The 25,827-nt window shown below is 40.9% G+C and overlaps 1 protein-coding gene across 6 annotated transcripts in view; it reads right to left on the bottom strand.

The window, feature by feature from the left end:
- RALGPS2 (Ral GEF with PH domain and SH3 binding motif 2) overlaps positions 1-25,322 on the bottom strand; it is a 113,727-nt gene extending 88,405 nt beyond the window's left edge. Inside the window, exons 1-2 of one of the 6 annotated variants that reach the window (XM_058842677.1) lie at positions 25,135-25,322; positions 1,929-2,060 (exon numbers count right to left, since the gene is read on the bottom strand). In XM_058842677.1, the coding sequence (XP_058698660.1) occupies positions 1,929-1,985 (57 nt within the window). In that variant the 5' untranslated portion in view covers positions 1,986-2,060; positions 25,135-25,322. Of the gene's footprint in view, positions 1-1,928; positions 2,061-4,932; positions 5,001-17,752; positions 17,772-24,670; positions 24,828-25,134 lie in introns of those variants that run through there. The other 5 variants (XM_058842675.1, XM_058842679.1, XM_058842676.1 and 2 more) reach the window with 5 other exon arrangements.
- Positions 25,323-25,827: the final 505 nt, after the last annotated feature.

Here is a 25,827-nt window from a genome sequence, read left to right as displayed (position 1 = left end):
ACACTGAGCTACACATGTTTCTGTTGAAGACATTTAGCAGAAGGAACTTCAGTGCTGTTTTTAAATTACAGTAATTCATATTTTCAAAAAATACCACATCCTAAGATATCATTCTATGAACATTTATCTACAGAATGAAGATTTTGCTTCTCTGCAAAATACAAATGCGTCTCAAAAAATTAACATTTCGTATTGGTTTCATATACACTTTTCACCTTAAAGCAATACATCTGTGTTATGAGCAATCACTTCTTCTAGCACATAGATGCAGACCTAGATTCTGTTTATTAATTCCTGAAGTTCTGTCAGGGGAGGTTAGGTTTGGATATTAGGAAAAGGTTCTTCCCCCAGAGGGTGGTGGGCACTGCCCAGGCTCCTCAGGGAATGGGCACAGCCCCAAGGCTGCCAGAGCTCCAGGAGGGTTGGGACAATGCTCCCAGGGATGCACAGGGTGGGATTGTTGGGGTGACCAACACAATCAAGGCCCTTTCTGACAGTCTGTGCCATTTTACTGCTAATGCTGCAAGCTTTCAAGACAGTGGACATGGGACCTAGAGAATTCAGCCAGTTGAAATAAGCTCGTGTCCATTTTCAAGCACTTTTGTTATAAGGATACATCATGAAGAAAATGCTTTTTTAATAGTGATGTCCACTTTTAATTAGATTCTGACAGTACAATCTCTCTGAAAAATCTGCCTTTGAAAACACCACCAAAAACTCCAAACCAGACATGCATTTTCAGTAACCAATATGCTTACAGAAACATTTCAGTCACAAGTCCCCTCTCCTACTTCTTAGTCAAGATAGAAAAAAAAAACCCACACCACTCCCTTAAAGTAAATTCATGTAGTTTTGCCAAAATATATTTTACTCAATTTTATCAGACATCACATAAACATTCAAGACTATTGCTGAGTAAAAAGGTTGCTTTCCTCCAAGAAAATTTTTCAGGTGCATGCCAAAAAATAGTCAATGATTCATGAAGGAATTATAAGGGGAATACAAGAATTTATATAAAAACAAACAATAATCTTGGAGACTGATGCCAGCTTTCTTGACAATAGTTCTGAAATTGTGGTGAAGATTATTTGGTTCCTTTTGGTAACAGAAGATTCCAATTTTACTTCCACACCTTGTTTGTGGTACTCCTCATTCCCATATGCAAGAGCATACCACACATAGCTGCTATCAAAATTCATCTGTAAATATATAAATAAACAAAACATCTTTGGTACAGTCCAGAGATTTGAGGAAGGAAGCAACTACAGTCAGGACTTCATGGCTCTCATCACTACTGGCTTTGTAGTGTTCTAATTTCAGCCCAAGCCTCTTCCTTAACAAGTAGATGACAAATGGAAAACAACATTCACTTCAAAATAAGAGGCATCAGCAGATGAGGCCAATCTCCATTGCTTGCCTGATGCACACACTCAACTCACAAGCTGTTCATTTCTAGAGGGCAGAAGCTTTGATGGGCAGGAGGGATCCCTACCTATGCCAGAATATAGTCCAAGAGACAAAGGGAACAACTTTATTCCACTGCTGCTGTGTCAGACTGCCCCTCAGCACACACAAGTACCTGTCAAAGAAAAGAACATTTCCCACCGGCCTTGCCAACCCAGCTTAATGTGCTAAGAGCATCTATTCTTGTTAAAACTTGAAAAGAAAAGCTTCCTTGTCTAGATGTGATGGAAGAGAACATGGAAAAAGGCAGCTTTGGCTATGGTACATACAAGTTCATGCTCTATTTTGGTATGCCAAGTTCAGGACTCAAAATTTTCTTCACACTGAACTGGGGTTTATGAAACCAACACACAGAACAAGAATCTGTTGGATGAGAACTGCTAAAAGAAAAACTTACATTTTAGTGCATTTAAAGTAAAAACTGAGTACTTAGTTACCCAGTAACTGAGGATTTCAATCCTTACCTCTGAAGCAGTAGCTGCAATATTAACACTGCTGGGCTGTCCGTTCATTAGGTCCATACTGCCCACACCATTAATCTTCGGCCCTACATGTGCAGCAGCAGGATCATCTCCAAGGCAACCGAATAACCATTCCTACAAAGAGCAAAAAAGGTATCAGAAACCACTTTCTGCAGGGGTTTGAATCAAGATTCAGTGCTTAAAATCCTGAATAAAAATAAAGGACTTCCAATTTGGCTACACCAATCTGAGGTCCAGATTCTTACCCGTATTTTAAAATTACTTACTTAAAACCAACATAAAAAACTGAATGTTCCATTAAGAACCATCAGTTGCTGGCAGCATTGACTTAGCATATTCTTTTCCCCTGTTATTTTCTCTATTGCAGGAATCAATATGTAAATATATGCAGTAGCTCTAACAAACTGAGGTCTGCAACATCAGTTCACATACAATGTTTTTCCTTTATTACCAACTTTAAAAAGTATTTTCCAGATGTTAACTCTATTAGGTAACTTTAATAAGGTATTAATTATCCAATAACTTCCTATCTTACAGGACTCTTCACCAGCTTCAAGTGAAAATTATTACATTGAAAGCAATTAAAAATACAAGTGGAATATATACTTTTATCCACAAATGACCCAAATTATTGCTTAGTAAAAAAACCCCAAACAGAAAAACACACAAAGGCAAACTCCACCCACTGACTTTTAATGCCTCCTTGCAAGAATATTCTGATTTTCATTTTTGCAGAGAAAAGACTGCAAAGAAATGAAAGCCTTTGGCATCCACTATAAAAACTAGACTACCCAACCCTAAAGTGTTACAGAGTAAAAATTGGTTTGTGCTTAAATTAATGAGCTGTTAGTGCCCTCTAGTGTGAAAACTATTATAAATCAGCTTCCATGGATCTGTGTCTATAGCACATGTGACTGCTTCCAAAGTTGCTGCTGTTTATGAAATTCACTTTAGGTTTGCAGTTTAATTCAGAGCTATTGCATGGTCTGAAAATACACGGAGAGTGACAGGTAACTGGGTAATTCCACATGACAAAAGAGTATTACAGCAGCTCATACTTAATGCCTCTAAGGAATGAAATAAAATAATCTGCAAAGCTGTACCTCCAAGTGACCTAAACCAAGTATGTCAGACAGGCAAGCGTGGAAGGCAAGAAACTACAATATTTAAATAAGAAAATATCCTAAAAAAAACCCCAACAAAATAATATTTAAGCAATAAAACATCCTCGAATTTTAAAGTGTCACCATAAGAATGCACTACAGAAAGAAAAGTAATGAAAGAGAGCAGTGTGGCAAACGTCAAACACTACAGCTTCAGGTATTTGTGAGTATTACCATCTGAGCTGTGCTTCTGCAGCTCAGGACAGCCACCCACATTCCACCCCTTGTTTTGGAAAAAGTGAGGGAACTGTCTGGTTCACAGGACAGAGGATGCTACATTTCACTTTAATGTTACACTCCCAGCCCATGTGCTTTAATTAACACTGATTCCTCCACTAAAAATGCATTCATCTGCACTTAAACTTTGAGTTACAGACCACATAAAGAAAAAAAAATCTCATGTCTGGCTTCTGAGTGTCACTGCTGTCCTGTCCTTCCCCATCTCAATTACCCTTCAGATTGTCTTGTGGAATTATAGCCAAATGCACAGCTCCCCAGTGCCTCTTTCCTACAGCTTTTTCATTTACTGAAGGGAAAAGCACAGAAATAAAACTCTGATACGTTACAAGTTTCATTTATGTAGTGACAGTAGAGGACAGAGGTATCACATCTTCAAAACCAGATCCAGGCCCTCCACATGCTCAAAATGGTACATTTATCCCAAAGTAATCTCCTCTGCTAAAAAAACCCTACCCTTTAAAACTTCTAGGTTTATTTAACCACTGTATTTTTAAGGAAAGTAGATATTTGGCCTTGTATGGTACAGTTAGGGAGAGTATGAGGAAACTGTGTAATCTTAAATTAAGGTTATATATTTGACCCTTGGCTTGGATTCAATTGTTCCCCCTCCCAATATTAATGGGAGCCAAAAAAGGAAAAAATTAGGGATGTCCTTCTGTGCAAGGAAAAATAAAAACCTGAGGTCTGGGAGATTTTTTTGGGGGAAGTATTTGGATAGTGCTAATTGAAAGAAATTACGCTTATCATAGAAGCCTATGGAATTGGCAGCTCAGCCTCACATCAACAAGAACAAACTAATTCCTCTATCAGCAAATGTTAAAGCCTGGTTTCCTCAATGATTGCTCTCACATAACCCACAGGAACTTCCTCCCCAGATTTCCTGACCAACTTTCCACCTCAGAGCATCTGCCTGGAAGGAACAGTGGTGCTGCACTCTGGTCCAGGTTCTCCTTTTCCACCTGGTTACTGTGATGGGAGTTGAGAGAACTCTGTCTCTTAGTTAAGTGTGGGCCACCATGCTGAGAAGTGACTTCTAGGAGGCACACAAACACTGGTTTAATTCATATTTTTAATAAGTAGAAAATCACTTAGAAATATAAAAACCCTCCATGCAAAGGAAATTGAGTTTATAAAATATTACCTTTACAATGTTCTCATGTCTAGCAGATTTCAAAAGTACATCACCACTCCCATAGCAGGAACAGTCACAGCAACATTGTGACCAATTTTGGTCAATGTGCCACTCCAGACAAATATTGAAAAAATCCTCACACCAGAATAACTAAATCATTTGCTTCCTTCAGCTCAAAAGCAGAAAAATAATCTGTGAACAGCAATATCAGAAAGTGATCATGAGCAGAGTTCAGAGCAGCACAGCTGGGCCTGTGGAATCACTGTCACCACACTGCAATAGTGAGTCACAGTGCTCACTGCCTCCCTTGTATATCCAATTACCAAAACTGAATTACACGGAGTAATTTGAACTTCCAGTCAGTTTCTCCTCTCCAATTTAGTAAATGCCTTTGTGCTCAGAAATGAATTATATGTGGAACTGAGAGTGTTTTATATGATGCACAAAATACCTCAGCATTTATGCCAGCCTGAAGCCTTGACACGCTGTGGTATCTTCCTACCTCTTCATTCAATTCATACTCTACAGTAAAAAGCAAACTAAAAATACTGATACAAATATTCATCACACCCAAACAATGAAAACATCTAGACTATTGTTGTGCTTTAGCCCCAGCCAGCAATTCAGCCCCATGCAGCCACTCACTCACTCCCCCACAGTGGATGGGGGAGAGAACCAGCAGAATAAAAGTGAAAAATCTTGATAGGGAGACAGCTCAGTAGGGAAAGCAAAAGCTGTGTGCTCAAGCAAAGCAAGGAATTCATTAACTGCTTCCCATGGGCAGGCAGGTGTTCTATCCTGTGCAACAGTGACTTGGAAAGGCAAAAGCCACTCCAAACGTCATCTCTTCCACCCCCTTCCTCCGGATTTATATTATTATATATATGGCCTAGAATAACCCTGTTGGGGTCAGCTGTCCTGCCCATACCCCCTCCCAGTGTGTTGTGCACCCCAGCCTACCTGCTGGTGGGATGAGGAACAGAAAAGGCCTTGACTCTGTGTAAGCCCTGCTCAGCAGTAACCAAAATATTCCTGTGGTATCAAGAGTGCTCTCAGCACAAATCCAAAACAGCCCCATGCTAGATAGTGTGGGGAAAATGAACTTTATCCCAGCCAAAGCCAGCACAACACTGTTATAGATACATATTATATTGTTGGCTTTTTGCAAATATTAAAATGAATGTTATATGTATAAGGTCAGAAAACTTTGTTATATTAATATAGTTCCTTCTATTTCTGTTATTGATGAAACTTAGAAATAGTGGTATCATATACATATATGTTGAGCTGTGGCATAGTATTAAAACAAAATCTACTTTTGCTTGTACAACCCAAAGACTGAAAAGGATGGTTAGAGACCCCCCTCCATTCTTAGATTATCTTGTCCAGATGAGGACAGCAGTGACCAGAGCTCTGGGGGAGGAGTTTATTGCATTTCTGTTATCAGGGAATGTAAAACCCGGTGGAGCCAAGAAGATTGATTTATTGGGAAGGGGGCAAGTCAGAAACTAAACAAAGAAACATCCAAAACTTAAGAAGAATGTTTGAATATGAATGAGAATTTATGAATATGCAGTAAGGTTCTGTTTTTAAGGGACAATCCTTTGTTAGCAAGGTGTGCTCTCTTGGCTGAATGCAGAGACACCCGGCCATATCTGTACACTTTATTTTTATCTCCTAATTGTCTTTTTATTAAACTTTAGAATTCTATATAAAAATATGCGAATATGTAGTTTTTCACAACACTAAGCAGGGTCTGCTGCCTCCAGCGAGTTTTTTCTGCCAATTCACCCAAGGCTGTGCTGCTGCCCATCCCTTTGCAGTCCCTGCAGGTCCCCCCAGGGAAGGCAGCAGCAGAGTGTGCCCAGCAGAGCTGCTGCAGAGCCGGTCTGATCTCAGCATAAAGGAACACAGAGAGTGCCCTTTGTGCTTCAGATGAACAGCTCTGTCACTGGAGCACATCAACATCCCAGCCCAGTGAATCAACTGCTGCTGCCAATGCTTCTCCCCGAGCTCTTTGTTAAGTGACCGGGGTTTGCTACAGCAACACGGGGGAGCAGTGACAAAATCATTCTTTGGCTCTACGAAACCACAGAAGGGAGGAATTTCAGAGAGCTTGAGCTGGCTTCAACCCACGTATTCCTTCCTGGGGACACGAGCATCGTGACACGAGCATACTCCAGAGACCAGCAGTGGGGATCTCACCGGTGTTGGGTTGAAATTGTATACTGCAATTGCTGGAGTTTGCTAAATTGAACTTGCATTTGTATCTCGATTTCAGTGTATTTTGTATAAATCAGAAATACTCTGCGATGTCAGCTATATTCAAATGGTTAATCTAGCATTAAGCATTACAACCCTCCATGTGTGAAATATCTGAGAGAACCTGAGCAGAGAGTGGTAGACTCTCAGAGACATCTTACAGAACATTTACACATGATTCCCTTCCAGCAGATGTTCTTGACTCAGTTTGGGTCAAACACTGTCCCAAAAATACTGTATAAACAGTATTTTAAAAGACAACCTTAAAATTACATTTGAAACTTCCTGCCCAGAACAGTACAAAAGGTTTGAGGAAACAAACACAGTGAAGTTTTAGGAATAGCTCAAGAGTCAAGATGACCAATATCCTCTTTGTTCTTATTCATAATGTCAGTACAAAGTATCATTTGTTTTGATCACAGATCCTCATTAGGAAAACAAAACTACCTTGCATAGATCATCGTTAACTATAAACACAGAAGCACTACCAAAGACTTTAGGGACCAAAAAAATCTTTGTGGAAACTAGAGTGCAGGAAAACTTACCATCTAAAAGATAAAAGCTGAGACAACTGCTAAGAACCAACACAACCCACAGCGAAAAAAACCTTAGAAACCAAACATACTAAAAAAAACCCAAAGCATACACCCCACACCAAAATGAGAAGACCCAACAAATGTAAAAGCCCCACAATGAAGCAGAGTCACCAAGGGAACAGGCAAGGAACAACAAATTAAAAACAAACTGCACCTTCCAAACTATATCCTTCAGTTTCACATTCCAGCTACCAAAGCAGAAACCCAACCAAGTTATTGCAGTGTACAAATAAAGATATTATGTACATATCCTTAAAGAAGAGAAATGAAAATCGCCTGAAGCCATGCTTTAATTCAGTTTTTGGTAAGCATGATAATATAAAGATAGTAAAACTGATAAAAATAGTAACTTCCACAAAAGACATAACATAAAAGCTCAAGAAACTTAATACTACTCCATTCTCCTGCAGGAAATTTATCACTGAAAAGAATATAATCCCAGACCTAAAATCTCACACAGTATAAAATCTCCAGATGCGTGAATCTTGGTAAAGCCTAATTTACCACTAGTGAAGACTGAGATAAGAGGCACAAGAAGACACACATTGGGTAGAGACATGACAAAAACAGATAGGGGAACATAATATTAAAAAAACAGACTACTGAGAGTTATTCAATATGCAATACCACTACAGATATTAGAACAAAAACCATTTAGAAATACAGGAAAACAATGTAACACATGACAAATAAAACTATCTGATGGACAGAAGAATGAAAAAAAAAGTCAATCATTAAAGGACTCTCGTAGCTGACTTCTGTAAAATTTCTGCCGTTGATTTCAGCTGGAAATGATGCCACTAAAGCTGTAAGCATGAAGTAACCACATGAGACTCAGATATCTGCCTTAGTTATGGACCAATTCTACCTGCAAAACATTGCAAACGAGACACTGATGTTGTACTCTACACAGTTCTGGTCACCTTGTTTCCAAAAATTTTTTCCATGAAAGGCATGCACAGAAGGGCTTGCAGGTATTCTGCAGATATTCTGAAGACAGTGAAACTTCTTTGCTAAGTAGAACCCACGAGACCTCAGCTTGCTTACGGTACGAAACTGAGATCTGCACAAGGACACACTTTCCATGTTTAACTATCAGGAAGATAAACAAAAAGTATATAATGCAGATAAACCAGAAGAGTAAAATGCAAATTCATGCTCAAAATCTGAATAACAGCAATTGGGTTCTTGAACAGCTTTCAGACACCACCACTAACAGCAAATATCTCATAGCTGCTTAAGTTCATGCTGGACTCGTTCCTGACAGGAGCTGTGTAACACGGTTTGCTGACACAAACTCCTGCTGCAAACTCAAAGCACTTCTGTGCTCACACAGCTCACTTCTGTCACACATACATTCTTCCCCTGAGCATCTGTTGCACAACAGTCACAAGCAGTATCAGCTGGTTAAGCTCCAAGACAGATGAAATTAGAATCCACAGAATAGCAAGAAAGGGAACAAAAAATTCTTTCATTAGGTTTGACACTGAAGTTTTAAATAAAAAAAGAAGCTTCTTTTAAATATGCTCATTTAAATTTAGATTCTCTTTTTCTACCTTAGGAAAGGCTTTACCTGTCAATTAGGTAAAATTATTATTCTTTAAGAAGACACTATTCACAGAGCACTTTCACTATAATTTGTTCTGAATACATCCCATTGCTGCTTTTATGCACCTCATTCCCCAACTTTGGGAATGGAAAGAGGCTGGGGGAGAAAGAAAGAAATAGAAAGAGATAGCATTAAGATAACAGCAAGGCTCTATCTGATTCATATCTTGGTTTCCAGCTTTCTAGGCCTCTTCTCTGTGGTTCTCCAGTACCCAGTGCTCTCCTTTTTAATCTCAAGAACTGGAACAACTTGTAGCTCCCATTTCCTCAGATGGGATAAAGAAAAAAAAACCAAAACTGAAAGCCAGAATATCCTTCTACAGGGCACAAGTTACTCGTTTACCAAATCCTATTACAAAATTCAAACCATTAGCTCAGTCTGCCATCAACTTGCAACAACAATCAAGATGCTCAGCTCAAAATGGAAATTTTTCCAGGTTAGTTACACATAAATAAGAAGATCCTTACCACTCTGACTTCCACCACTCAAAAGCAGCTTTCCTCAGTGGACTGACACAGGGCCAAGACTTAACTGGGAGATTCTCTAGCACAAGGCAACAAAGTTTAGTGTGAGAGCTGATACACAGCTGCAAGCAGTGGCAGATCCAGGCCCTCACAAAGGCATGAATCAAGCAGAAGGGAAAGGATCATTGCAGGCAACAAATGGAGTAAGCCAAAAATGTGAACATGTGTACGTGCTATTTAAGTTTAGGTTTAGCCTGAGGTCATAAGAGGTTGGCTTTCTACTAACAAAAGGCCTCTCCAGCATGTCTGAGTGTTAAAAGACAAAATGTAGGCACACTGAAACAACAACTGCACAAAACCTGAAGAGCTCTCTGCTCACAAACTGCTTACAAATCATCAGGTCCCTGGCACTTCTTCCTTCAGAGATCACCAGGAAGCCTCTGTTTGTAGTCCTTGAGAAAAGTGAACAGAATAAAGCTTTATTCCTTTGGATCTGGCTGTTACTTTGCAATTGCTACCAGAAGAATGAAACTCTAAATTTATGAGATATAGCTTGGTTTCCTTCCCATATGCCAAAAGAGTAAGCAGAAGGGAAGTTTTTTACCACAGAAAGTACATCAAAAGTGTAAGGTTCTACCTTCCTCATCTCCCTCCCATGAATAAAGCCAGCCCAAAGTTTAACCTCTTTGAGCAAAATTTGTTTTCATCCTGAAGAAGAAATCCACGTTTGCTCAGGGAGGAACCAGAGGAGAATCCCTCCTCGCCCCAAAGACACACAACAGGAGAAAACATAACCTAGAGACATTTCTGAAGGAAATATTTATTTTCAAGAAGTAAAAAGATGGCAAAGAAAATAAATAGAATTTAAACTAGAAGCAAATAGTTTTGATTAATTATGCAGTTCTATAAGATGATAATCTTTCCCCAATTAGATTTTCCAAGACCTCCACCACATGGCCATACAGCTGTCAGTTTTGTTTGCAAACAAGAGGAGCAGTAAATGATTAATGTCCTCTTGATTAACTGATGCTCAGTTGGCAAAGTGTTATTATGCCTAAGAAGTGCAGGCATGGTATCATTGGAATTAATAAAGGAAGAACACATCTGTGGACACCATTCTGAACAGGGAAATCATACTTAAAAGCATACAACAGTGGAGCACTGAATGCTGCTAACATGGACTTCAGGATCCAAAAATTCTTTTCAGAGGGACTTAGATCCAGTTTGGCTTTGTTTGAGGATAATACAAACAACACACAAATAGGGAAGAATTATTAAGACTGTGCACCAGCAAAAATATCACACCTCACAGTGAAAAGTCTCTAAAACTGCCTTCTATATTCCCAGCTTTTCTTTTATTATTTTCAATAAGGCAACACAAAAAATGTCAGCAGAAGGTAGACTTGAAGAAAATCATTGTAATGATCCAGGCAGGTGGCATGTCTTCTCTCAGAACAGAAAGCGTTTCTCAGGAAAGAGAGTTGGGAAAAATATTTGAATATAATTTTATGTACAATGGCACACTTGTAAGTTCTGAGACAGGAATGACAACTGACAGCCTGAGCTTTGTTACTGCAAACAGACTACAGGAACTCTGACACCAGCAATCACCACCACTCAAATGCCAAAAACACATGTAAGAAAAAAACTGACAAAAACTAAATTTGAATTACTAACCCTGAATTTTTCTGTGTAAGCCTATACATCACACAGGAACGTAAAGAAAACTCAAATTTCTATGCCTACTCCTGCAGGCATGAAGTGCTAAACAGCTAAACCAAAATTAAGATGATCAAATCATCCTAGGACGGATTTTTAACAAGAGAGAAATTAGAAAGTCTCAACTGTTGCTGAGTAACAACCTCCAAATCCATAGAATTAAGGACTTGGTACATCCACCAGCCTTGACTGCACCCTTACTTTGAACAGTAAGGAAAAAAAGATTGACATTTAAGGAAAAGAAGTCAAAATTCTGCCCTTGTTGAATGCCTGACTTTTTCACTCAGAGAAAATACTGTTGAGAGAACATTTTACTGTATTTCTTTATTAAGCTATAATAGACACTAAGGACCTTTCTCAAAGAGGACACAACTATCTTAGTTTGGTTTGAAATTCAGCTTTCAGAAATTCACTCTGAAGAAAGATGAGTACAGCCTTTATCAATAAAACCTGGGATAGCAACACTTCAGTGATGTTCTCTGTAATAATTCTTCTCTGAACATCATGCATTGACACGCACCGTTGCTATAGAAATGGTGCTAACAGGAAAAAATCTATCAGCCTATGAATTGCCTGTTTGGTATGATGACTATGATGGGAAACTACAACAGACATTTGGGAATGAGAGCTGGATCTTCTGCCTGTGTCACTATCCCCTGTATTCATTTCTGGAAGCATGTCAAGCCCAGGGTAGGCAATTTCAACAAATAAACAGCACACAAATCAGTTGTTTCTTCATCTGAGCACCCCACTCACCTCTTTTCCATATTTCTAACTCCCTTTGGAAGGGCCTCAGTAAATCAGCCAACCCACCAGAGAACAGATAAAAACCCAAATATCCATTGTTTAATGTTAAATACCTTTCTCCACCCAAGATCAGTCAGCAACTGGTGACCACCAAAGCATCTGCCTAATAAAACATGACAGAAACCAAGTTAGACAGAAACCTAGAAACCAAGTTAGCTCAAATACAGGACTCCAACAGTCAGATGGCCTCACCACTTACCAGTGACCCACTCAAAGTGCCTGAAACTGCTGACCAAGAACAGGTTTGCTTCAACTGAAATAATTCAGAGTGCATGTTTTCATGAAGGAGAACACTGTATTTTTAAGATGGTATCAAAATTTTTTCTTATTATTAAAATAGAAACTTTTAGTAGACCACAGGGCAATGGTGTCTCTTTAGACACTCAAGGTAGATGAGCATTTATTTGAAGGCCTGAAATTCTGGTAAACCCATTTCTTGTTTGTGCACTGACAACAACAGTCCAGTCACCAGAAAAATCTCAATGTGATTTCAGGTAAATGGACAATATAAATGAGAGCCCTGCTGGAGCCATTTCTAAGCCATCTATCTACATTATTGATGAAAGGATCTGCTCTAAAGAGGGAATGACATAATAAATATCTACAGAACTTGTGTAACTGATGTAGAATACAATGCTTTCCAGAAGGCATCAAAAAGACACTGAAATGTAGCAGCACAAGCATTAATTTGAAGAGCACAGCTGGCAAAGAGTAAGAACCAGCAATACAAAATCATTTGTGTACCTCTAAGGGCAGTAAAGGCAAGCCTTAAATTCTTGTTACAAAACCAAGAGAAAGACACTGCAGGGGTAAGATTAATGACATGCCTTCGACACAGACTGTCAAGAAGGATTTTTAAGATTATTCCAGCACTATGAATTCAGCACAGTATGTTCACAAGTGATATCCTACCCAACTACTTGGATATTTGAGCTATTCAGTGGATGACTGGATAATTACCACTCAAACATATCCTTAAGCTTATGAAACACAGCTGCATCCATTTCTGCCAAATCAATGAAAGCAGACATTAAAGATTGATTTAAGTGCAGATATGTGCAAGCTGGAAACTTGGGTCCAAGAGTAATGACAGAGGTATCCTGTACACAATATAGTTGTGACAGAGATTTGAAGGAAAACGATGTTTTGATTGTAAACTACTGGTTTACAGCAGATCAGACTTTCCTTTTAAGGAAATCATGCAATTTAACATTTCATTTAACTAAAAGGATAGTCACATTCATCTTTTTTGTTAATCTTTTAACTGATAAAAGGTAAACCTAGAATGCTCTAGTGCAAGAAAGTGCATGGCATGACAGGGCAGGTTATCACAAGTAGGGATATAAAACCCATTGTCATGTGACCATGAGTGATGGTAACTTGATCTTTAAAAAGCTCATAGATTGGAACCCTCCAAAAGAATCCCCTATCTGCTACTTCACTAATATTAATAGCCAAAATCTCTAATTTTAGCAAAATAATTGGAAAATGCTTTCCTTTCCAGGTTCATCAAAACAAATCACAGCAATAAAGTAGCACAAAACTCAGGAAAACCATAATTAGAAGAACTAAAGCAAAGATCCTCAGATCATAAGACATCTATCAGGTAAAGATTCCCTGGCAACTTCTGACAGGAAATCCTGCAGGAATTCTATCCTAAATTTTACAAATATCTTTTTTCCTCTTTTTGCAGAGAGGACATCTTCTGGCCCAGAATAATCAAAAACACTGGCTTTTTCTAAAGCAACAGACATTGGTCATTGGACAAACCAATGGAAGTAAAGTCTTCACCTCATCTAAATGAAAATCTAAATGAAAATACCACACTTCTTTGAGCCTTGCCATGACCTGTATTGCTGCCTTAAAACAAAAATTCGGTCACATAAACATGTACCTTACCTAACACAAGCCTTTTTGCTCTAATGCAAGATTCACCTTGAATAGAAGGGAAAAAACATAAAAAAAATGGCCATAACAAACACAGAGAACTGAAAGGGTCTGAGCAATTGTTTCTAAGTATTTGGAATGAGTAGCCTAAGTTACAGTTTGGGCAAGGATCTGATACTGCTTTGTCACTACTGTCATTAAACTGTCCTTGTACTGGAGGTACAAGAAATCTGTCAACATTAGAAGGATGAGTGGAAGCTGCACACCAAAGAGAGAGCAGCCTTGCCTGAGCAACAAAAAAGCCCCAGTGAAGAGAAAGTTGTGCTGGGAAACAAACAAACAGGGAACCCAATTAAATATATATATGTATGTGTGTTTGTGTGTATGTATAAACTAAACTAATTAAGAGCTTTCAGTATTGTCTCAAAGTCAAGATCATCCCTATCATCAACTAAAAATCCAGAGCGAAACACAAATTAGTAATGCATTTCCCCATTCTATACTAGATGGAAACAAGTTGCCTCTTACCTGCTGAAAGAATGGCTGAAAAAGTCAATACCTTGGCAGCACTCTGAAAACACTTTAATCTTTTAGTTTCATGTTCAGCTTGCCAAGCAGGGGAGGTTCATGCTGGTCCTGCTGTTATTTAAACATAAAGGAGAACCAGCCACATCATAAATAGGGTCTTAGTACCTTACTGTTGAAATATCCTGAAGTCACCAGCCACAACATGGTTAGTGTGTTTTGGCAGGTGATACTTTTGAAACAGCTTTATCACTTAAAAGCAAAGATATTTTAATGACCTAAGCAAATTTATCTTTCACTACCCCGTAGACAACAAAGAAAAACTATCTAAGCAAACACAGGCAACACAACTACCAATTTAAATGCAATATTCATATAGGGATTTACAGGGTCTTTCTGACAGAAGAACCTAGTTTGCTCACAAATAACTGAGCAGGGCTTTCTAGGAGAGTTGTGTGTGGCTAATAAACACCATTAATCTGACAGAGCTGGCAAACATTGGACAGCAGGGCTGCTCTACCAGAGATTGCTACATAAACCAGCTCCCTCACTGACAAATGAAGCCAATTCAACATCAGTTCACCCTGGGACCCAAGCACATGATCAACCCAGCCCCACACCCAAAAGAGAATACAATTCACAAGTGGCATCTCCAACCTAGGCAAGACTCCTTTATCTCTTCCATCATATGATTTTTGATTTTAAGTATTGTTACATTAAAAATCATCAGCCTCATCACAGAGAAGATGCCAATTACAAATTCCAAAATACAGCAGTTTATTTCCTGTAAGCAAAATATTTCTACCAACTTTAGGAGAATCATAAATACGGAAAAAGCCACAAAGAAGCAGCGATCAGCAAGTCTAATGATAAGATCATAGAAACACACCCTATTGCCCTGGGGGAAAAAAGATATCCAATTCCATTAACAGGCTGGAATGTAATAGGGAAAGATGACACCAGAGAAAGAGACAAGCAACAAAAACTTCAGTTGCTGAAGTCCATCACTTCTCTGCATCTTCCCTCTCTCACTTCAAATAAAATCAAGAAGATATCCATGACATTCAGTACTAGACACAGAAATCTGACACCTGAAAGCAACACAGAATTCCAGCAAATCCCAAGGCATTGGGAAGCAAACCTCTCTTTTCCTGGTCACTGGAGAGATCTCACCTCTGTCCATGTCTAACTCCACTACTGCCTGATTCTGTTTTCCATTTAAGATTATTGCCTCATAAAAAAAGAAAAAAATGTAAGTAAAATAATTTCCTAAGCCAGGAAAATAAGAGTTAGCTTTTAAAAAAAAAACAAAACAGGTACAGCTGAAAGAAAGGTCTAAACTCTTCTGCCATATACCTTTGTTTACAAATGAGGGATTTAACAAAAATTCTATGGGTGCAATAGCTTAGCAAGACTCTCTTGTGTTTGTCTGATAAATAATGCAAGGAGCTATCTTCCCTTTTTAGCAGTATCACTTAACAGAAGCCAACTGGATTTCTGTATCTGTCTCACAGTGCAACACAAATACAACACACCTCTGAATTGTATCAACATACAGATCTGCACAACAAATTTCACAAACCTACCCTTTATAAAAGACTTTGGCCTCAATAATGCCCTTTCAATTAATGTCTTTACTGTCTTATAAGTGATACAATTCAGATCAAGAATTGTTCTTCAACAAAACCACATCAGCCTCAAATCAATAGTGCATACTGTTTACTCCTCTTAGTCTAAACATGCTTAAAAATTCATACCTATTTTGCATACTTGATAAGTTTTTCTATAAGTCCTGACATAATGTCACCTTAAATACTTAAAAATTTTCCACTGTACATACCAAAAAAAATAATTTAGCAATGTGCAACAACAAATATGTGGATATTTCTTTCCCCTCTCTGTCTCAGGCATATTGCATTCATGACCAAAACAAGAAGAAATTAAAACAGTTCCAACTGCTGGTCTCAAACAGTTTTAGACCTCTCTTCTTAACAAATTTGTGTCTCTGAATACCAACTTATACACAGCTATAGAAATACCTCTTTGAAGATAAATTAAATTGCCTTATCTGAAACATGAACTAGGTCCTATTGAAGAAGCCTTCCCTCCACTAAGACAGCTTCAGAAAAGAGTCAAGATTGACTTTTCAGAAGTATTAAAGGCAAGTCACAGCATGAAATACAGTTCAAGCTCTGTCATCACACAGACCCTATCCACATTTTAAAAAAGCCAGCAAGTTAATTAGGTTTAAGGGCAAGTCATTACATGCAGGCTCTGAGGAAGCTGCTCACAAGCAGGTCCTAGAGCACTCCATCTGCTTACCTGCCATTCCTCAAAGGTAAAGAAATACTGTACCTCAAAAGGAGCTTTTTTCACTTCATATTGCTTTAATGTGCCTTCAGCTTTATAGAACACTGTACCTCTGACACCCATCTCCAGTGAAAACTTATCAAGCTTGCCTTTTGTTTCATCTCCTAACAATTTGGTTAACATAATTTTCTTCTCCAAATTCCTTTAAAATTATTTCAGGTGGACACTTGACCACTTCAGTAGATAGTGGCAGTAGAGCTGAACAACCTCCACAAATAAAATCATCTTTAGCACACCTACAGCTACCCAAGGGTAATAAATATAATCAAAGAATCACAGTTTCATATTGCAGTTAGATCTGGTACTGCCACCTTCCCTTGTCCAAAGTAACACAATATGTACTTGTTTAAAACACCATTAAAAACTTAGCAAGGCATATCACTACGAATACCAAAATCTATTATCAAAGAGCATCCTGGCAAAATCTGTCCAAAATAAATCCAAACTACAGCCTAGAAAGGAAAAAAAAAAAATCCCCAAAGGAGTATTACAAGAAATTATGTATCATCAACAGAGCAGACAACCAGACAATGGGGGGTGAGCAAAACACTTTCCAAACACGAAGTAGCAAAAACATTTCTACCACAGAGGGACATCTGCAATTACATAAGTAACACAGAAAACAGTTTCCTAAGAAACCACATGCCTGACACCCTCAGTGAATGACATATTAAAAAGTAATAATAATAAAGCCTTATAGGTAGGTAACAGTTAACCTCATTTTATCTTGAGGCAGACCTGCCAGGGCCAGGTTTTACCCACCCTAACAAATGCCTCAAGTTTCAGGCTGCTCACTGTCCACCACACTCAGGTCTCTCAGAAACAGAGGGCCAGTGTGTAGCTAAGCAGAAATCTTGCTAATACTTCAGTAATTTTGCACTCAGAAAACACTTGCAAATCACTTCAACTGCATGAAAGGACTGAACTCAATTGATTCTACTTTTATCCATTATTCTTTTCCAAAATGCCTGCTGGCATATTTCTGTAGAAGTCTGATCAATAATAATATCAAAATTATTTAGAGGTACTTACCAGACAAGCCTTATGACTAATGCCTAAACAAACTGGTCAGTCTAAAAGTACATGACTAACATTCTAAAAATAAACGAGATAGCTGCCACTACTCAGGTAGACTTACCAATAAAGCACATGGGAAAAGTGGCTGTTGGCAGAGTGCTCTGGACCTGCCAGCAACAGCAGCACTGTTCAGGTGCCCTTTAACCACACAGGAAAAGTTAATTTCATGACAGTGGGAGAGGAAGTACAGCAATTATGAATCATCCATGTAACTGTAGACTTTATCAATACACTTCACAATATTAAGGTTACTAATTAGTGACAGCACAAAACAGTGATGCAGCTATGTGAGAGTGAGCAGCTTGAATCTTTGGACCTTTTTATCTTTTATTGATACAACACTTAGAATTTATGTGCATTTTGAAATCCACAATGAACACGCAGGAGACTGTGCAACGCTACCAGCATTCTAACACCTCACATCTGCTAACTGCAGGTGCTTTTGGAATCTGTAAAAAATACTTTACAGACTTCTGCATATGATCAGCTATACTAGCAATACTACACTTACTTTCCACCAACACCATCATCACTCTCAACTCACTTCACCAGCCTACTGTAAAAGATGCAACAATAAAAGATGTACAGTTTAGCTCTATGCAAAAGGATTTTTCAGAAGTGACACAAGGATCATAAAGTGCCTCATATTTTTCTGCACAAAGTCTGAAACAAAGTTTATTCCAAGCTCCCAGACCTGCTCACCCAGCTAGGGATACAAGTGTCATTTGACCCACTTTTGATTTCAGCTGGTTTATGGCAACTTGATTTTATACTTGTCAGTCATCTCCCCCCCTAATGCTTTTTCCTGTTCCTTTCCCTGCCACAACATTAACCCAAAATTTTGTATAGCTGAAGTGAATAGTTTGGGGAAACTATCAAACTGAAAAACAAAGCAAGGGGGGAGCTTAGTTTCTTAGCTGGGTAAGTTTCCTGATGCAGTTTTCTCTACTGCATTATCTATTTCTGCCAGTACACAGTGAGAAGTGAGCAGTCAATAAATAAGCTGCCTCACTCCACGTGGGGTCACAACCTAATTCAATTACAAACCAACTTAGATTAGTTACAACTGTGGGGGACCCCAAAGTTATCAAGCAAACAGCAGAAATTCAGAGCAATTAGAAGACTGCACGAACAACCTGGCAATAAAACAAGTGGACTAGAAACAACCATTTACAGAGTTTATAAATTTGAGTTTTAGACAGAACTCACAAGTCTACCTGTCCTTACACACCTCCTCAGACAGATTCATACATGAAGCTAATAAAAAGTAATTTGAGACCTTCAGCTTTTTACTGGAGGCTTCTGCCTGCCTACACATTAATCTAAAAAGGACATATCACAGCAGAAAATGTGCTTAGTACTAGTCCTGTATATTCAATTATTGGTCTGAGTCCAGTCACTCTGTGGCATTATACCACTAATTCTAAATCTAAATGAAAATATAATACTATAGTCTAGACAATTACCCCAAACCCTGGGCACATTAATAATATGATAAAAGCAATCCAATTTACAAACTGCATTAAGATCACTTTTTTAAGGCTCTCTGCCAGTTTTATCTAGCCACTATTATCTAAGAAATACACCTTCAAGTTCTGAAAAAGATCAATATCCTTCTTCCCCAGCACAATCAATCTGAGCCCATTTCAGTGAGAGCCGATTCCACAGTCTCCAAGCTGTCCCTTAATGAATAATGAGGGAGGAACAAATCAAACAGCTCTTAATGCCACACTACTACAGCAATGGTCAGAGCATGGACAGCCAGACCTAGGTCAATTCAGACTTAATTGATTGCTGCCACCAGCACAGCTCCATTAAAGAGGAAAAGAGGTGACACACACATATCCCAAAGTGCCACTGAGGCAGCTCCAAAGCCAGCAAAACCTTCTGCACCACATTCTGCATCCAAATCATTTTCAAATAGAAATACAGAGAATGAGAGCCAGGATATGTCAAGCTTCTCCTCTGCAAACCCTGTTACCCATTTCTTCTCTGAGCACTTCAGCCCTCAGACAGCTGACAGACACACAGGACAAGCACTGTAAGTCAAGAGATCCACGAGCTCCAAGAAATTAATAAATTGGGCCAACCACTTTTTGGCAGAGGAGTTCATAGCAACCTCAACAATCAAATTCCATCGCTGGCAGCTCTGCCTATGCCTTGGGCTTGCTGGTTTCAATTCCTTAACTGACCCAGGCTTGTTATACTTCCTTACTTGAACTAGGAACTACAATACTATCTAAATCCATGGGAAGAAGGGCAAAGACAACTTCCAGTCAAATTTTCCAGGTCTAATCAGTTGAGGGGGAGGTCTCAGTCTTCCAGTCAAAGACTTAAAAAAACTGATTTTACTGCTTCAATATGATTGCTAAGAACAAGTAATAAACGTGAGTCACCAGAGGGCATTAACGCATCTACCAAATGGCAAATGCAGCCCTTCAATTAGAGAGGCTGATAATTACATCCACATCATCATGTATATTTTATATGGATTGAACTTCAGCCAGCTTGTTCTAATCCATGTTCAAATCTCAACTACATACTGATGAGGCACTGAGCTACATTAACTGCTGTGGTCACACCTGAAATACATGGGAGAGACTCACAGTCTCCTCAGACAGACCAGGGAAAATAGGGCAGGCACACATTTGTTCACGCACAATCTCAAGCTTCCCTTGCCTATGGAATATATGCGTGTACTATTAAATAAAAATAAAATTCTGAAGCAGGTGTGGAGAACAGGCCACAAGCCCTGCATCTCAAAAAAATAGAATAACTGTTCTTAAGGGTTTGAATCAAGATCTGTCCTATCATAAGGGACTGCAATCAACATCAGCCTGCAAAAGAGAAATGGGAAAGGCTTCCCTTTGACCATCAAGCAGCAATGGATGTGTTGTTCTCTCAAGTCTGGCATCAAATCAACTGCTATGTTACAGCCTTAATCTTTAAAAAAGGAGGCTGCTCTTTACCACGAGAAATAGGCAGGTGTTTAAACCACAAATATGATGCTCAGGAGGGGCTCATAAGAGTGTTTCTTGATATTCTGACCAAACAGATCTAGTTTCTCAGTGCCAGCCAAAGCTGCACACTGCAGCACAGCCAGGGAGTTTCTGTGGCAGAAAACCTTGACTTGTTGATGAAGTTGATACGAAGAGCAAAAACACACCTGAACAGTGCAGACCTACAGAAATAAGGGCAAAGCCTCCAGGCCCTGCAAGGTACACAGCTGCTTCTTTTCCCAGTTTTACCTAAACTGTCATTCTTGTAGTCAGGACTGCTGGACAACAAAGACATGGGAAGAAAAAGGGAATCCTACCCATATGGAAAAGGATACCTTACCCATGGAGCTGTTGTTTGTCTGTGCTGAAGTTACTGACATGTAAAAGGTTACAGTGACAACAAGGCTGGGGTAGGAAGTTCTGTGAGCAACCTCAGGGGATCTCCATGGGTTCAAGGAAGACACCTCTTGTGCCATATGACAGTCTACAACCCATCTGGAAGCCCATGGGGAGTTTTGAAAATACCAGCTGAGAGCCTACTAGAGCAGCACACCTCAGAGCAGTGAGTCCAAGAGAATAAAAGATCAACCTTGTATGCAGGTCAGGAAAACTGCATTTTAAAATACTTTGTGGTGACTCACAAGACTTCCCAGTGTTTTATTTGCTCTACTCTAAGATTTACCAAACAGGTCTCTTTATTGAGACAAGCTCTCCTATAAACCGAAACACAGACTGGGAACAGCCTTCCTTGGCCACAAGCCGGTTCAATGCCCATCATTTATGCCATTCTAACTTCTGAGTCACAGCAAACCGCTCCAGTGTTCACAACACACCACGATGCACGATACACCCTCCCTGTCCAGGACTTCAGCCCCCTCTCTCTCTGTTCCCCCACTTTCTCCACCTCACACAGCTCCTCCTGACTGCACACAGCCAGCGTTGGGAGCCCTTCCACACTTCACCCTGCCTTGCTCCAGCTCCAAGCTCGGATGGCCCCTTCCAGCTGGGCAGAAGTCCAGGTGGGAGCAGCTTGCCACAGCTAGGACTCCAATGCCATTTTACACAGAATCCTACAAGGTTTTTCTGGATCTTTGTAAAGGAAAAAAGAGTTGCAGTCACACATCCACATGTTCCAGGGGACTGAGCATACAGAGAATCTGCTTTGAACGCCCAACTGCAGCATTAAGACACGCTCGCTTCAGCAGTCTTTTAAGGTGATTAATTCATAAAGAGACAAAACATGAAGCCTACAAAGCTTCTGTTCATGCAGTAACTATGACACATATACTTATACTGAAAGATGATTCCTACTGCAGCAGTTCCAGGTATTTAAATGCAAAGGTTTTTAACAGAAAGGTTTCCTCATTATTTTGAAGATGTATTTCTAAGTCTGTTTTCTAACAAGAGCTGTAAACCAACACTGAGAAGAGAAATACATCATGCCTTTGCTGGCTTATAATTTGAAAAAATGCAACCAATTATATTCCCCACCCTTGAAGGATATATTCAACTCAGCTTTAGTTATTGAATGAAAGGAGGAGCTCAAATGACTCAGCTTCAAGCAAATATAAAGGAAAATATTAACCCCTAATCTCAATAAAAAAAAATAAATAGTGGAACAAACTGATTAAGATGGAGGTGTGGCTTGTCAATTCAAATGTTTTAATATTCAAACACATCAAGCAGAACATTAGCACACTATGACTGCATTACTTTTCTGTACAAACACAGTCAACTTCAAAAATCAAAGTTTACACAAGTAGTTGAAGTTAAAGTTAACCCAGTATCTTCATTCTTGTTCTTTAGTGCTGAGCAGCAAAAAGATAAATAAAACATCGAAACATTGGCATTTTTAATCTACAGTCACCAGGCAAGATAGAAGTGTGAAAAGGAAAAGTCCTCTCCAAAATTCTGCAGGAAAATCCGCACATTTCTACAGGGAAAAAACCCAACAAAACCCGCTGGTGAGTGAACAGGATAACCCCATGAAGGGGGTTTTCTTGGGGGGAGCCCGTTGTTTCCACTGGACTGAGTTAAAACATTTCTTATTAAAGTGTAGCAAAATAAATTACAAGGTAGAATACTTCACAAGGGGGCTCACCAACACCAAGGGACTGCTGTACTTCCTCCACATAAATTCACAAGTGCTCGTTCCCCATGTCACACCAGCATCTCAGCGCAGAACACACCCCCAGCTGTGCTGGGAGGAATATTTAATTCCAGACTAGTCGGAGTGCTCTTTTACATGCGGCCCAAGCTCCAAACACAGATGTCACCAGAGGGCACCCTCTCAATTCCAGTGACCCAGCTTTAGCCAACTTCTGAGCAGGACTGCAGAAAACCCACGAGCAGGGATGTGCAGAGGCTTTGGAAAGCTGGAATAGTTCTGCTTCTGCAAGGAATTTCCTTAAAATAATCATAAAAAAAAAAGCCCACCATAGAAATAAAATTTAAAAAAAAATAAAAATTATTTATACAGCCGAGAAATGTAAAAATTTTCCAGAGGAAAATATTGTTAGGGGAAAAAAAAAAACCCAACAAAATCACAATTTATCAAGTTCTATACAATGTTATACCGTGGCACTTGATGGTGCCAACTCAGTTCAGCTCTTTTGGCACCAATGTGGATCAAATCAACTCACACAATCTGGGTCCAAGGCAGCACAGCTCATGAAAAAGTGCCTATGGAAGTCCTCTGGCTCTGCTATCAGATACTACATCTTACAATACTATACAAAAAAAAAAAAAGCATGAGTAGTTTTCAAGCTTTGGTCCATGTATTACTGTTAATGCCCTGTTAAGTGTTTATAATGTTTTAAAACAAACATCTGGTAAGCTGAAGTTCATTTAAAAAAATTATGCACAAGCAGTAAAACATGCAATAGATCTACATACCAAAAAGGGTCTCACACCACCAGTTGGCATGAACAGAACGTTATACCCATTCTGTTTAGAAATAAACACCAGCACAGTACAACTAAAATGAAGTCGGCTGCAGAAGCAAGCAGTGATAAGAGAAAAAGAGGAAATAGTCATTGTGCATCCCATATTTTCCAATCCTGAGAAAACCCTAAAAGCTGTAGGCCTATCAAACATTTGATTGCCTGGTTATCTGCCAATCCCATTTGAAAATAAATTGTCCCCACCTCTTCTAGCTATCTGTGATTGCAAAGCACCTTAATTCAGCAGAGGCACAGAAGGAAGGGTGAAGGACTAAGACCTCTGCAAAAGCCCCTTTTTTCAGTAGAGGGATCTCTCCAATAGTGTCAGTATAGGAAACCTGCAAGTAGATATACACATCCACGGAATTTCACCAGGCCTGTAACTACTATTAAACCCACAGGGCAAGTTACTCTAAACTACTACCTGTCATCACCACTCACCGTAGTTTAAAATATATCTACCGAATTGCTTTTCCAGCACCTGCTGCCAGGAAAAAACAACGCTAAACATGCCTCACGTCTAATAAACAGCATCTATTTGTCCATCCTCTAAAGAAGATTCCTGTCTACTGGAAGGTAACATGCTCTGAAATTACCCTGGTTTACATGAAAGTGGTGCTACGTGGTGTTCTTACAGCCACTGCCCATGCTGTCTCTCGTGTCCCCATCCCTGGGCACTGCCCTGTCACCCGTGTCCGCATCCCTGGGCACTGCCCTGTCACCCGTGTCCGCATCCCTGGGCACTGCCCTGTCACCCGTGTCCGCACGCCTGGGCACTGTCCTGGCCCTGGTTCCCCGGTTCCTGGGCCCATCCCTCGGGCAGGACAGATGGATAGCGGTATCTCACCGCCACAGCCCCCGCTCCGCCCCGGCCGCCCTCCGGCCCCCGCCGTGCCTCACGAGCGGACTCGGCTCTGCCCGTCCCCACGCACCAACACCCCCGTCCCCGAGGGCTCCACACACAGCAACGGTGGCGTGTCCACCTTACAGCCCACTCTTCAGCCCCGCAAGCAGGCACCGGCGGGGCGAACATCTCTCCCGAAGCCCCGCATCCCTCCGTGCCGCAGCCAGGCTGCTGCCCCGCCGCGCACACACCGGCGAGAGGGGGCTCCGCTCCCCGCCACCCCTGCGCCAGGAGGAGGAGGAGGAGGAGAGGGCGGCAGGTGGGCGGCGGAGCCCCGGGGGGCCGGGACCCTCCCCGGATCTGGGAGGGGACGGAGCGCCTCCAATCCCCGGCCGGCAACAGCCCTGCAAGGCCCGGCGTGCGAGCCGGGTTGAAGCCTCCTTTCTTCTCTCCTCCTCCTGCTCTGAGGAGCCGGACAATGAGCCCCGCGGAGGCGGGCGCCGGCTCCCTCCTCCTTCTCCTCCTCCTCCCCGCCGCGACAGCGCAGCTCACCTGCGACAGGGGGATGGATGACGGCGGGGCGGCCGCTCGGAGGTGCTGCCCGAGGGGCTGCGGTGTCTGCGCGGGTCCCTGCGCGGCCCCGGCTCCGCAGGCGCGGGGCGGCCGCGGCCACGCTCCCCCACTCACTCACTCACTCACACACTCACACACACGGGCTGGGGGGGGCGGGGGGGCGCCCGCCCCGCCCGCGCATGCGCGCAGAGCCCCCCCGGCCCCGCCTTCCCCCCGGCTCCGCGCGCGGGCTGCGCACGCGCCGCCTCAGCGCCGCCCCTCCCGCCCGGCGCTGAGGGCGGAGGGAGTTTTGCCGCTCTCTCCCTCACGGGATCAATGAGGTTGGAAAAGAGCTCCGCGATCGATCAGACCGGGGCTACTCGATGGTACGTCCCGAAACACCTGCAGGGACGGTGACTCCGCCACCTCCCTGGGCAGCCCGTTCCAATATCTAGTTACAGAATCCTAGTATTGTTAGGGTTGGAAGGGACCTCTGGACATTATCCAGTCCAACCCCCCTGCCCGGGCAGGGTCACCTGGAGCAGGTGACACAGGAACGTGTCCCTAAGAGGGAGACTCCATACCCTTCCAGGGCAGCTGTTCCACTGCTCTGCCACCTTGGTTGCAAAGTTCATTTAAATTTACAACTTCACCTTTTCTGTGAAGGAATTCCTCCTGCTGTCCAGCCTAGAT

This window comes from Poecile atricapillus, chromosome 7 (genome assembly GCF_030490865.1).
Source record: "Poecile atricapillus isolate bPoeAtr1 chromosome 7, bPoeAtr1.hap1, whole genome shotgun sequence".
Taxonomy (NCBI): domain Eukaryota; kingdom Metazoa; phylum Chordata; class Aves; order Passeriformes; family Paridae; genus Poecile; species Poecile atricapillus.
Note: the sequence above shows the minus strand (reverse complement) of the source record. Positions and strands in the feature narration are given on the sequence as shown.